Source organism: Barbus barbus, assembly GCF_936440315.1.
Source record: "Barbus barbus genome assembly, chromosome: 13".
Classification (NCBI taxonomy): domain Eukaryota; kingdom Metazoa; phylum Chordata; class Actinopteri; order Cypriniformes; family Cyprinidae; genus Barbus; species Barbus barbus.
In genome coordinates this window covers 7,756,726-7,770,723 of record NC_136741.1, presented here as the reverse complement: position 1 = coordinate 7,770,723, position 13,998 = coordinate 7,756,726, and the positions used below count along the sequence as shown (strand labels likewise).

The 13,998-nt window shown below is 41.5% G+C and overlaps 1 protein-coding gene across 2 annotated transcripts; it reads right to left on the bottom strand.

Moving 5' to 3' along the window:
• Positions 1-6,289: 6,289 nt before the first annotated feature.
• On the bottom strand, positions 6,290-12,902 carry casp8l1 (caspase 8, apoptosis-related cysteine peptidase, like 1). Of its 2 annotated transcripts, none has more exons than XM_079431352.1 (7): positions 12,643-12,902; positions 12,322-12,441; positions 11,818-11,935; positions 11,622-11,744; positions 11,000-11,504; positions 8,328-10,146; positions 6,290-6,411 (listed from the first exon to the last, which is right to left on the bottom strand). In XM_079431352.1, exons 2-6 carry the CDS (start codon positions 12,439-12,441, stop codon positions 10,008-10,010), a joined length of 1,005 nt encoding a protein of 334 aa, XP_079287478.1. In that variant the 5' UTR covers positions 12,643-12,902; the 3' UTR covers positions 6,290-6,411; positions 8,328-10,007. The 2 variants fall into 2 exon arrangements, with proteins under 2 accessions (XP_079287478.1, XP_079287479.1); XM_079431353.1 differs by having other exon boundaries at positions 6,306-6,411; positions 12,340-12,441; positions 12,643-12,801.
• Between the last annotated feature and the right edge of the window lie 1,096 nt (positions 12,903-13,998).

Below are 13,998 nucleotides of genomic sequence, written 5' to 3'. Positions count from 1 at the left end.
AGCAAGATTACATTAAAGTAATTAAAATTCTCTGCATAGATATAGACATGTTTAGACGTGCCATCGACTGGAATAATTCTGTTGTGGCAGTACTTCCTCCTCAGGATCAGTAACCTCCTCTTCCTATAACTGCAATAATAATCTTTTAATTTTTCCTACACAGTAATAAAATAAAAAAATTTAAAAAATTAATAATAAAAAAAAAAAATTAAATTTACCATTAATTTTTGTCATGGTGTGCTATTGTTATGGTGCTTTATCAGTGCAGTAAGGCACGAAGCCAGCTGGTTTTATCCCAACTTGTTTCACAGGGAACCGTTTTCTACCATGCACTGAAATTACACACTAATTGAAACAAACACATCTTTATTATGCTGAAATGGATATATACACTCACTGGCCACTTTTAGCGCTTTTCCACTGCATGGTACGGCACCGTACGGTTCAGTACAGCTCACTTTTGGGGGGTTTTCCACTAGGTACAGTACCTGGTACTTTTTTACCGGGTACTGTACCTACCTACCTAACTTCTCGTTGATAGTAGAGGAACGGATCCAGTGAGAGCTTAATGGAGCGATGTGGAATTAAAACGTTTTTCAGGAGTCACGGCAGTAGAGGCGGCACAACTATAATGACACGTGAATAATCCCGCCCACTCTAAAGCGTTACTAAATTGCAGTGGAAACGCAAACCGAGCCGAACTGAGCCGTCCCGTGCCGTTCAGAACCGTGCCGAGCCGAGTCGTACCACGCAATCGAAAAGCGCCATTTATTAGGTACACCTTACTAGTACCAGGTTGGACCCCCTTTTGCCTTCAGAAGTGCCTTAATTCTTCGTGGCATAGATTCAACAAGGTGCTGAAAACATTGCACAGAGATTTTGGTCCATATTGACATGATAGCATCACGCAGTTGCTGCAGATTTGTCGGCTGCACATCCATGATGCGAATCTCCCATTCCACCACATCCCACAGGTGCTCTATTGGATTGAGATCTGGTGACTGTGGAGGCCATTTGAGTAAAGTGAACTCATTGTCATGTTCAAGAAACCAGTCCGAGATGATTTGAGCTTCGTGACAGGGTGCATTATCCTGCTGGAAGTAGCCATCAGAAGATGGGTACACTGTAGTCATAAAGGGATGGACATGGTCAGCAACAATACTCAGGTAGTCTGTGGCGTTTATGATGCTCAATACTAAGGGGCCCAAAGTGTGCCAAGAAAATATCCCCCACACCATTACACCACCACCAGCAGCCTGAACTGTTGAGACAAGGCAGGATGGATCCATGCTTTCATGTTCTTTACGCCAAATTCTGACCCTACCATCTGAATGTCGCAGCAGAAATCGAGACTCATCAGACCAGGCAACGTTTATCCAATCTTCTATTGCCCAATTTTGGTGAGCCTGTGTGAATTGTAGCCTCCGTTTCCTGTTCTTAGCTGACAGGAGCGGCACCCGGTGTGGTCTTCTACTGCTGAAGCCCATCTGCTTCAGGGTTCGACGTGTTGTGCGTTCAGAGATGGTATTCTGCATACCTTGGTTGTAACGAGTGGTTATTTGAGTTACTGCTGCCTTTCTATCATCTCTAACTAGTCTGCCCATTCTCCTCTGACCTCTAACATCAACAAGGCATTTTTGTCCACACAGCTGCCACAAATTGATATTTTCTTTCTTTCGGATCATTCTCTGTAAACCCTAGAGATGGTTGTGCATGAAAATCCCAGTAGATCAGCAGTTTTTGAAATACTCAGACCAGCCCGTCTGGCACCAACAACCATTCCACGTTCAAAGTCACTTAAATCCCCTTTCTTCCCCATTCTGATGCTCAGTTTGAACTTCAGCAAGTCGTCTTCACCACATCTAGATGCCTAAATGCATTGAGTTGCTGCCATGTGATTGGCTGATTAACAATTTGTGTTACCAAGCAATTGAACAGGTGTACCTAATAAAGTGGCTGGTGCGTGTGTATGTATGCATGTATGTATTTATGTATGTGTATATATATATATACCAATTTTCATAACCATATTCATAATCATAACCAAAACGTGATTATTAAAGACATTTTGAAATTTTAATTCTCAGGTATTAATTAGATCTTAAAAAGGCATGTCTATAGTGACTACATGTTAGTTTTGATTAGTTGTAAAATACGCCATTGGCTCGAATTGCTGTTTTTGAGTGTAATTGATCGAATGGTCAAAAGGTGCATGAACCTAAATAAATCTGAACCTGAAAACTGTTACATATCTCCTGTTCTGTTTGTAGAGTCTTGTTTTTTTTTTTCGCTGCAGTTTTTCTCATCTTTTAGTTCCTTAATTGTCTTCTTGTTAGTCTATTGGCCCTGTCTGTACATATATCCCTAGTGCTTCATATGCTCTTGGTTAGGTCTTGTCCTTCCCAGGATTAATTTAGTTTCTTTTATTTTGTTCCTGGACTTCCCTTGTATAAAAACAGAAAAATATCAGCAAAAAGATGATTGTCATGAGGAAGAAACTTCCTTCCTCTATTATTATACACAAACCCCAGCTCTTTCATAAGTGTTCTTAATTATGCACATACAAGCCTATAATCAAGAACCAGTTGAGACCAATTTTTTTTTCACTTTTAATTACAAACTGGTATTTACAATACAGAAAGTTTGCAAATATATGCATATAGAAAAAAAAAATTCTGCATGTAAGTCATTGAAGTGTTTAAATACAAAAACCTAGTGCATTACCCCTATACAATGAAAGGCACTTGACATTATCCAATTAATATAGGCATTTATCAACACATAAATATGATGGTGTAAGACCAGCAGAAAGAGTATGTGCCAAATGTAGGCTTCACAAAGCACATTTCCACAGGCAGGACCAAGAAAAGACATGATAATCACTTATAAATGGCCATCAAAAATGTATGCAATTTATCACAAGTTTCCTATCTCTTCAAATAATTTAACCTCTTGTATCACAGCTCTTCTATGCCTCTGATGATTTGTGAGCTTATTTAAATACAGCATCGGTATGAATAAAACATCAAACCAACCATTATGACCTGTCTTCTAGGGACACAACATAAGGAAATAGATCTCTTCAGTTTTAACACAACAGAACAGAGCACTATAAAAATTTAGATGATAAAAACAATTGGCCATGTTATATTTCCCTATAAAACAATACATAGAAAAACACAGTCCTTCAAGGTGCTGTATCTTTTTTTACTGTAATAAAGCATAAAATGCCACATATTTGCAGATATTTAGGACTCATGCGAGGTTAACACTCATTTCTCTGAACAAGAACATTGCTACAGCCAGTTATTTTAATTTGACATGACATTTGCTATTGTTGTTTTGCTCTTTATGATTCCGTCCAATGCCAATTTACCCAACTATATTTTAACATCCTGGGTTGCCAGTTGGTGGAAAACAATATTGCAGCCTTGCAGCAAACAATCAGTTTCAGTGATCACAGATTCTACCTGAGATAAAAAAGCCTCAGCATCCATCTAAAAAGCTCTGGACGATGGGGTGGGGTGACACATTAGTGCGGAGAAACATGTAAGATGTGATGTCACGTGGACACTTATGTTGCATTCTCGCCATGTCCTAATTACTGTATTTTCAAGTTGACAACACGTGACGTTCTACTTAGAACTGTTCACAGTCGAGGCAATTCGGTCGGTGCCTAAAGAGTATCGAACTCGATACCCAGCCCTAATCACACACACAATTTAATGTATGAAAGGTAAAAAATATACAATGTTTTATTAAAAGGCAAAACAGAGGACCGCTTGAGAATCAACCAACTCTTGTTTATCAATCAGTTATGCTTGAGTATCAATCAACTCACTGCTTACAGGCACCTGTAACTCTATCATAATTATTTAAAAGTATTTCTAAGCAGTATTCATGTCACCTTTGTAAATGACTAAAAACTAATATTTAAGCTAAACATATAATTACAATTGTGACAAATTCGGATATGTTAAACAATTTTGGTATCCTGTTGATGAAGGACAAAAAACTGCTCACCACACAATTTCTTAAAGAACAAATGATTAAGACAAACACGACAGCTGTTGTAGGAGTGCATATTTTCTGGATCAAACCTGAAATACAATGACTAAAATGGTTGGAATTATCCCACCTCTCACTTAAAATAACTACTTATCAACTGTGGATTATTTATTGAAGCATAGTTTGTTTAGAGACGTATACAAACGGCAAGATTCACTTTTCGTGTTGATGGTTCATCGTAGATATGGATCATTGTCCTAAAAGTCAAACACTCTCAAGTAGAAAATTTCTTAATTTTCACTTATTTCTATAAACACTGAATGCTCTCACATCTCTCAGAGAGAAGTCCTCACCTAAAGATATATACAGTCCAACAAACAAAATGTGAACAGCTTCATCCGTAATCCTGATCATATGACCACGTAAAATGCTAGTCACAATAGATCAAGAGGGTTTTTTTCTGGATTCTGTATGCATTATGTACATTTTCTTAAATGTGTAACCGCTTTCTGGGTATAGGCCTCTTGAATTTACTCTTGAGTTTTGCGTTCACATAATTCCTACAAATATTATGTTTGGATATCATCTGCGGAGTCTGTGGTGCAAAAGCATGGACAATAAGGTTTATTCAATTCTTATTTATTTGAGTCAAAAATAATAACCTATTATAATGGTAATAAACAGTTGAAACAAGCACAGCTGATACTTTTTCATTTCTGGATTCTAATGCGTTAGTCAAAAAAAAAAAAGAAACCATGATACTCCTGCAAAAATATTGAATTAAATATGTTAAAATATACTTACAGGTGATAATGACATCCATATTGACCTGACTACTGGAGTTATAGACCAGATGATCTGAGATGTTAGTCTGTTCATTTTTTCTAAGTGAATGTTTTAAATGTACTACATTTATTTCAAAGCGTAATATTACTTTAAAATTTAAACAGTGTCCCAAAATGACACTGAAAATGAAATAAACAGTCTCTTTTTCCCAAAATCAGAGATTGTAGGTTTTGTACTACACTTTTTTTAAAAGTATAGTCTATTTAAAATTAATTATTACAAATTAACTTCCGAGTGGGATAGCTCTTATTTCTTATTATCCGTCTTTGGGATGAGACGCTAAACCGAGGTCCTGACTCTGTGGTCATTAAAAATCCCAGGATGTCCTTCGATAAAAGAGTAGGGTTGTAACCCTGGCATCCTGGCCAAATTTGCCCATTGGCCTCTGATCATCATGGCCTCCTCTCCACCAATAAACTGGTGTGTGGTGGTCGTTCTGGAGCAATATGGCTGCCATCGCATCATCCAGGTGGATGCTGCAAACTAGTGGTGGTTGAGGAGATTCCCCCACTTCTATGTACAGCGCTTTGAGTACCCAGAAAAGCACTATATAAATGTAACAAATTATTAATTACTATTTTCTGCGTTTCAGGCACAGTACATTCAATACAGGGATCCAGATTAAGCTTCTTTACCAAACAGAGAAAACCTGTTTCCCAATGGACAAAGCAAGGGTCTGTGAGATTTGTTTATGATTAAACTTTAAATGTATTTTTTTGTAAACCTTTCATTTGAGGTATGACCATCATTGTTTCATCATTCTACTTCTGCTTTCAAAAAACATAAAGCAAATGTAAGGCATTTTTTTATGTTTTCAGCTAAAAGTAAAAGAAAGCTTTTTTTGTCATTATACTGTACATCATGTTTGTTTTATTTATTATAAGATGTAAGAAATATAATGAGGGTTGTGTTTATATAATATACAGTATAAAAATCATTATGTCTATGTAAACCTCCCATATAACAGGGCAATTTGAAAAGTTCAGATTTGACCTGTCAAGGTTCAAAATCAATCAATCCTCATATTACCTCTGGAGGTCATGGGTCAATGATGGAATTCCACATATAGTAAAGCCATATGTCATATTGATAGCCGGAGATAATTATAAGGTCACGGGTCAACACTGGAATTCCAAATATGCTAAAACCATATGGCATATTGACATCTGGACATTATTAATAGGTCAAATGTGAACATGAGATGCGTCGGTGGTCCAAGGTCAAGGGTAAAAGGTCACCAATCAAACATTTTGACAAGGTTGACTCCCCTTGTTATTATTTGTTACTCAGAAAACAGATGATTACATGACGAAGCATTCTTCCTTCCTCTATTATTATACTACACACCTCAGATCTTTCATGAAAATGTTCTTAAATATACATGTACATTTGTTCCAACTCAAGCCTAGAGCTGTTTAATCAAAGAGAACCAATTGAGACCAATTTGTTTTCACATTTTAATTACAAACTGGTATTTACAATACAGACCTTTTGCAGATATGTGCATATTACACAAACCTTAACAAAAATAATTTTCTGCATGTAATTGTTACAACTCTGCCCGGGAGCACGGAGACACGGAGACCAGGAGACGAGGAATTCACAAACACGAGAATCTTTAATCCAACTAGGAGCATGGGAGGCACAGGAAACACATCACGGACAGGGAAGACAGAGGCCAAGGCGGTGACGAAGGAGGGAGGAGCCAGGGAAGAGACAGGAGGGACCCGGAGCAGGAGGCGCTCAGCTGGACCCAGACCACAGCCGTGAAAATGGCCCAAGGTGGAGCCGACGGAGGGAGGAGCCATGGAGGAGGGATGGCCGCCGACTCCAGGGGGCCGACCAACGGCGGCGGAGCAGGTGGTAGAGGAGCCCGAGGCGGAGACGGAGAGCCAACGAGCCAGGGTGATGCCGAGGATCCGGGGGGACAGGGTGGAGCCGAGGGCTCTGGTGACCGAGGTGGAGGCGGAGACCCGGAGATCCGTGGCGGAGCCGGAGCGACTGAGGACCAAGGTGGAGCTGGAGGGAGGAAGGAGCCCAACGGAGCCGGTGGGACGGAGCGACGAGGCGCAGCCAGAGGAGAGGAGTCCAGAGGCGAAGGCGGGTCGACGCCCGACCAAGGCGGAGCCGGAGGGACGAGGGAGCCCGGTGGAGCTGGTGGATCGAGGAGTGACGGTGGAGGCGAGGGAGCTAGGAGCCGAGGTGGAGCCACTGGGTCTACGGACCGAGGCAGAGTCCGGGCCTCGGAGGCTGGAGGCGGAGGTAAGGGATACTCCAGCCCCGGCAACGCTGGAGGATGGCAGACCCACGGGGCTCGCACCGTACCGATAGAGGGCTGAGGGCGAGCGGGGGGGCTGCCAGACGACAGCGGTGGAGGAGGCAGGAGTGGGTGGGAGGGTGGGGATCTTCGAGGAGCAGGCACTGGAGGGCACGTGCGTGGAGCCGGCACTGGAGGGCACGTGCGTGGAGCCGGCACTGGAGGGCACGTGCGTGGAGCCGGCACTGGAGGGCGCTCTGGAAGCGCGGACACTTGGGGGCGCTCGGGAAGAGCTGAGCTGGACGGGACCAGTGGAGACGCAGGAGAGCTGGGCGGGACCAGCGGGGACGCAGGAGAGCTGGGCGGGACCAGCGGGAACTCAGGAGGGCTGGACGGAACCAGCGGGAACTCAGGAGGGCTGGACGGAACCAGCGGGAACTCAGGAGGGCTGGACGGAACCAGCGGGAACTCAGGAGGGCTGGACGGAACCAGCGGGACTTCAGGACGGCTGGGCGGAACCAGCGGGACTTCAGGACGGCTGGGCGGAACCAGCGGGACTTCAGGACGGCTGGGCGGAACCAGCGGGAACTCAGGAGGGCTGGAGGGAGCCGGCACGGGAAAGTCGGACGCCCCCTCTCTGTCCAGCAGTCCCAGATTTCTCCTCAGCTCACCCTCAGCCGCGGTGCAGGGGGCGGAGCTCCACTCCGCGCTCACACCGTCCACGGCTTGCTCCCTCGTGATGAACACTGACGCCGGCTCTCGCACCTGGTCTGACGGGTTGGGCTCTACTTCCGGGACGATCATCCGCTCAGTCGCTCGGCTTCGCGCTGGCTCGCAGATCGCGGCGGGAAATGGCTCTCCGTCATCGGTGGGCTCGGGCTGGTGCTCCGCACCGTGGGGAGATGGTGGGCTGGGCTCTGGGTCTGGAGTGGTTCTGGCGAGATCATCCTCTGAGGAGACTGTGAGAGGCGATCCGTTTCTCACCAGAATCCACTCCACAAAAGCGGCGAAATCCTCTCGAGGACCATCTTCGGACGACAGCGCTCTGCACGCGGTGTTCAGGCTTCCATAATAGAAAGAGCAGAGCACGTCGTCCGGGTAGCTGGTGGCGTTAGCTAACATGAGGAACAGTCTTGTATGGTCCTCGAGAGATCGGTCCCCCTGCTCCAGCAGGAGGAGGAGGAATTCGGGCCAGACATAGGGATCCATGGGTCACAACGGAAAGATCACTATCTCTTCAAATAATTTAACCTCTTGTATCAGAGCTGTCCTATGCCTCTGACGAGTTGTCATTTAGCATGATTTAGCATCGGTATGAATAAAACATCAAACCAACCATTGTGACCCGTCTTCTAGGGACACAGCATAAGGAAATAGAGCTCAACAGAACAGAGCACTATAAATTTTCAATCATAAAAACAATTGTCCATGTCTTAAATATGCCCCTAAAAATAAAACAATACATACAAAATGACAGTCCTTAAAGGTGCAGTTATGCTTTTTTTTTTTACCGTACTAAAGCATCAAAATACCATGTTTGCAGATATTTAGGAAACATGCTAAGTTTTCATACTCATTCCTCTGAAGAACAATTCTAGGCTATATCCAGTTATACCATTTGAAATGTGCATTCTGTGTCGGAATGTCTGTTTTTGTTTTGGTCTGTATGATACCCAGCTATATTTTAACATCCTGGGTTGCCGGTTGGCAGAAAATAAGGCATATTGCAGCCTTGTAGCAAACAAACTGAGTCAGTGATCAAAGATTCTCCCTGACCTAAAAAGCCACAGCATCCATCTAAAAAGCTCTATAACGAGGCATATTAAAACGTGGATAAATCATTGCATCAGCTTGCAGTATAAGGCTCATTTCCTTCCATTGTCAATTGCGCTCACTCCTGTTGCATGTCCTCAATCTGGCAACCGGTGTGAGCATTGAGTTTGAGGAGGAGGCGGGAGAAACTACTTTCTCCAATATTTTGAAATTAGACTGCAGTACCAATGTCAACTGCTAGCTGTCAATAATACATACTCTATTTTTAAGGATTAAAATTCCATTCGTATTACAAAAGGCACTTTTCCCACAAGGGAGGAAGGGATAGATGGATGCCAGATTGTCATGCCACAGCCAAGCAGGAACCTCGCTTCATGGGCAGTACCAGTATTTTGGTTAGAGTGTAGCGAATCTCAGGCATCTGCTGGAAACCCTGAAGGATTTTGGAGCTCACTATTCTATTCACCCCATAAATATGTGCATAAAAATAAAACAATACATACAAAAACAGTCCTTAAAGGTGCATTTATCCCTTTTTTTCTTTACTAAAGCATAAAATACCATGTTTTCAGAAATTTAGGAAACATTCTAAGTTCTCATACTCGTTTTTCTGAAGAACAATGCTATATCCAGTAATACCACTTTGATGTATGCGTTCTGTGTCTGAATGTCTGTCTTTGTTTTGGTCTGTATGATACCCAACTATATTTGAACATCAGAGGTTGCCAGTTGGCAGAAAACAAGGCATATTGTAGCCTTGCAGCAAACAAACTGGCTCAGTGATCACATATTCTACCTGACCATAAAAAGCCTCAACATCCATCTAAAAAGCTCTACAAAGAGGCATATTAAAATGTGGAAAAATCATCGCATCAGCTTGCAGTGTAAGGCACATTGCCTTTCATTGTCAGTTGCGCTCAACCCTGTGTGAGCACTGAGTTTGAGGAGGAGGGAGAAACTTCTTTCTCCAATTTTTTGAATTTAGACAGCAGTACCAATTTCAACCGCTAGCTGTCAACAGTACATACATTTCAAGATTAAAATTATAAATGCATTACAAAAGGCACTTTTCCCACAAGGGCGGAAGGGAAGGATGGAAGCCAGATTGTCATGCCGCAGCTAATCAGGAGCCTTGTTTCATGGGCAGGACCAGTGTTTTGGTTAGAGTGTAGCGGACCTCAGGCATCTGCTTGCAACCCAGAAGGATTTTGGAGCTCACTATTCTATTCACCTTTGTCAAAATGGAGTGTATGTCCTCTTTCCTGCCAGAACAAAAAGATAAAAGTCAGTCATATGAGTAGGTGTCGTCTGTGACACATCAAAATACATTAGTGTTTACAAATGGAATGTGGCCATATGCATTCCCAAACTTAGATGGTGATGATCAGACCACAATGTGTTTTCAAGATGCATTGCACTACTTTTTAAAAACACCCCAAATGGATGTTAAAAGAACAGTTCATTCAAAAATGAAAATTTGTTCAAAATTGACACACCCTCTGGCCAACCAAGATGTAGATGAAGTTGTTTTTTCATCGTAACAGATTTGCAGAAATGTAGCGTAACATCACTTGCTCACCATTGGATCTTCTGCGTGCCGTCAGAACAGTTCAAACAGCTGATAAAAACATCACAATCTACAAGTAAACATGAATTCAGCTCATTAACGTCTTGTGAAGCGAAAAGCTGCGTGTTTGTAAAAATGTTTTTAGCTTCAAACTGTTACATCTGACTAAAATCCATTCTGAAAAAGTTATCTCGTCTGAATCAGGAGAGAAATATGCACAGATCAAGCACCATTTAAATGCAGAAGCAATCCACAACCACTCTAAACAAATATTTTGATGCGAAGGACAATAGGAGATGGTCTTTTTTTACTGTAAGGTCTTTTTTTACTGGACTCTCATTCACAGCAGAGGATCCATTGGTGAACAAGTGATATACGGCTATATTTCTAAGCACGCATACCTACATCTTAAGGTCAGAGGGGGAGTAAATATTCAGCAAAATTCCATTTTTGGGTGAACTCTTCTGAACATCGAATGCAAATAGGGTCTTTAATTGTAACATAAGCTTCAAAATCAAAACCTTCTCTAAATCAAGACCACAACTCACAAGTGACAGCCACTTTCCAGCTGTTTGCAGAGTTCCTGGATAAAGATGGATCCATATTTTATGTGACGGAAAGATTTGCAGTGCTCAACCGTTGCTATTCCAGTGACAAAATCAGCATCTTTAGGGACACCGTGCGATGCTGCACTATGAGAATCCTCCTCAAATGTTCCTTCTTCTCTGGTGTTCTCCAGTCCATCTGTCATCCACACACCTTGCTGGGCCTCTTTACCCTGACAGGCTTGAATGAAGAAAAGCTTCGGCTTGTTAACTAGAGTGTGGCATTCAGCAAAAGGCTGTGTTAGTTCACGGATCGGAACTGGTTTTCCATCTATTCCCAGAACAGAGCCGTTTTCTCCATGGGACAGGATGCAGCAGGCAAAAGCATCCATCTGAGAGTGATCCCTCTCTGCAAGCTCCTTTATCACATTCTTCATATCTGACGCTTGCAAATCATCCCACACCTCAACTTTGAAAAACATGTTCTCAAACACTCTGGTGAGATCATCTAGAAGACAAAGGAAAATGCACAAAGTCATATTTGACAAATACAATAGCAGATTATATTAAAGTACATATATCTAAAAAAAAAATTAATTCTAGTCCCTCAAATTCACAAAAATACCTTTATCTTTATCTGTCCCTCTCCGGTTTCCAAGTGACGTTCCCTCAAAGTTAAAGTTGTTGATGATCAAACAATATCCAATAGGCCTATTTGACATGGAATAAAATTCCTTCTGTGTTGACACTGTGAAAATAAGGACATGTTAGGAGAAGGATAGGCTTGGCTAATATTTTGGTTTATAAACCTAACTACTTACCCACACGTTTCTTTTTAGGGTAATGATCAGAAATATTGCTAGTTGGATGAAGGGGCTCCCGCTTTCTTTTAGGTACATTTGTCTTTTGAACACATTCAGAAAGGTTTTCTTTGTCTTCCTACATGACATAAAAAATACTTTTAATAATATAAAAATGACTCAGAAATATAATTTTCAAAAAGCACCTAATCTAAATAATAGGACATTTTAGTCTGTTGTAGGTAGTTGTGGCCTAATGGTTAGAGAGTCAGACCTAAAGGGTTATGGGTTCAAGTCTCAGGAAATGAGAATTAACAGCGCTCTCTTCCACCCACATTACCCATAACTGTGGTGCCCTTTAGCAAGGCACCTGACCTCCAATTGTTCCCTGGGCGCTGCATTAAATGGCTGCCCCTTGCTCCAGATGTTAAAATACTCGCAGAGTACATATTCCATGGGACACCATACTTGGCTGCACGTCACATCACTTTCACTTTCACTGTCTTAATAAAATGAAATACTTGCTTGTGAATTCCTCCTTACAGCCTTCTTTCTCTTTGATCGATTTGATGCTTTGACCTTCTGCTCATTCTTGTTACTCGGACTTGTCCGATTTTTGTTGCTGGCAGTACCAATTTTACCCATCTGTTATAACAAAAGAAACATTACATGCTTGTATATCAACGAAATAATGTATCAGATTTAGAACTATAGAATTTTAAATGTTTGGTGCATTATTTAGTTCACAGTGTAGCGTGCTTGGAGAAAACAGGAAGTTTTCCCTCTTCGCGCGCTTTTGTGCACAGGCGCGAAAACATTAATGAGTAAACAGTAAACAACACTCACCTCAGCCAAAAACCTATAATGATTAAAAAAAAACAGTGCAGACCAGTCTAGAAGGAAATATTTTGATGTTTCTGGGTCTGTGGACACGGATATTTAAACCAGTTGAATGACCGAGTGGATTGCGGAGAGTGAGGGAAAGAGAGAGAGAGGGAAAGAGAGAGAGAGAGAGAGAGAGAGAGAGAGAGAGGCGGAGGGAGGGAGGGAGGGAGAGGGAGGATAAACTGAGATTCCTCGCGCTCTGATATTCCCAATCTCCGCCCTTCGAAAGGTCGTCGAAATGGCAGTCGTAAAGAATATAATAAATGCTCTGAAATGAACATACTGGTAAACAATTACTTGATTGGAAAACACTTAAAAAAAAATACAAACATAGCTTAGCCTATCTTTCTTTCATTCAAATTATTCCATAAAGCGTCAATGTGAACTCAAGGACCTTTTACAAATGGCATGCAATTCGTTAAATAAAAACAATATTTATATACTTTTGTAAATGCATAATTATCTGAAATAACGTTTCTTCAGGACATGTAAATTTCCAATAAATTTATAAATATAAATTTAATATCCATATAAATGTATTTTATATTCTGTCAAGAGCTTTATGACAGATCAGAAAAATAAAAATTTTAGAAAGCTGCTTTAAAAACAAACTGTGTGCAAGAGTTTAACCAGGGCTATTCATGATTGTTGGAGTTTGTGGAGCAAATTAAGAATTAAACTTTCAAAATCAGATATCAGTTATCAGATATCCTATTAATATTAGAAGAATTAGGGTGGTACTGTTTACCACCCTAAGTTCTATGTTTAATTTTAAATTGCAGGAAATAGAAAAGGAGATTCAAGTCCAAACAGCTTCCTCACGTCTTGTCACTATCACCCCCACATGTTTTTGGCCTATCTCTAAAAGCTTTGATGTCCACAGGAACATTCATTGCCTTCGCTTGCCAAACAAAAGGTTTCTCAAAGAAATGGCAGGTAGGGGGAACCTAACTTCCTCCCGCTGGGTGCTGCCGCCAATATTTTTCAGCCCCCAAGGGTAAAGCTGCTTTATAACACTGTCAGTTTTCATGTACAACACAGTTAAACACCTTACCAAGACAATTAATTACAATATTGTTCATTAAGTTCATGCTTCTCTCCTCCTTTTCTTTGATTTTGAGGTAATGTGGGGGTGGATTAATATTGAAGATATTCAGCCCACATACCAGCAACCTAGATGGTTTTCATCACGGCTGAAGGTCCCAGACTGACCTGTGTTTCCATTAAATATAAAAGCTGCAGTGGCTCTTGTATTGTTCACAATAACATCTGTTGATATGCACTACAATTTTGATTTCTTTGTGCACAAGATAGGAA

Bases quoted from the DNA above. Each gene is read 5' to 3' on its own strand.
- casp8l1 (XM_079431352.1), bottom strand. From the start codon at position 12,441: ATGGGTAAAATTGGTACTGCCAGCAACAAAAATCGGACAAGTCCGAGT. The intron at 11,745-11,817 runs GTAAGTAGTTAG...TTATTTTCACAG, and splicing joins CCCTAAAAAGAAACGTGTGG to TGTCAACACAGAAGGAATTT. The intron at 11,505-11,621 runs GTATTTTTGTGA...TTTGTCTTCTAG, and splicing joins AGGGACAGATAAAGATAAAG to ATGATCTCACCAGAGTGTTT.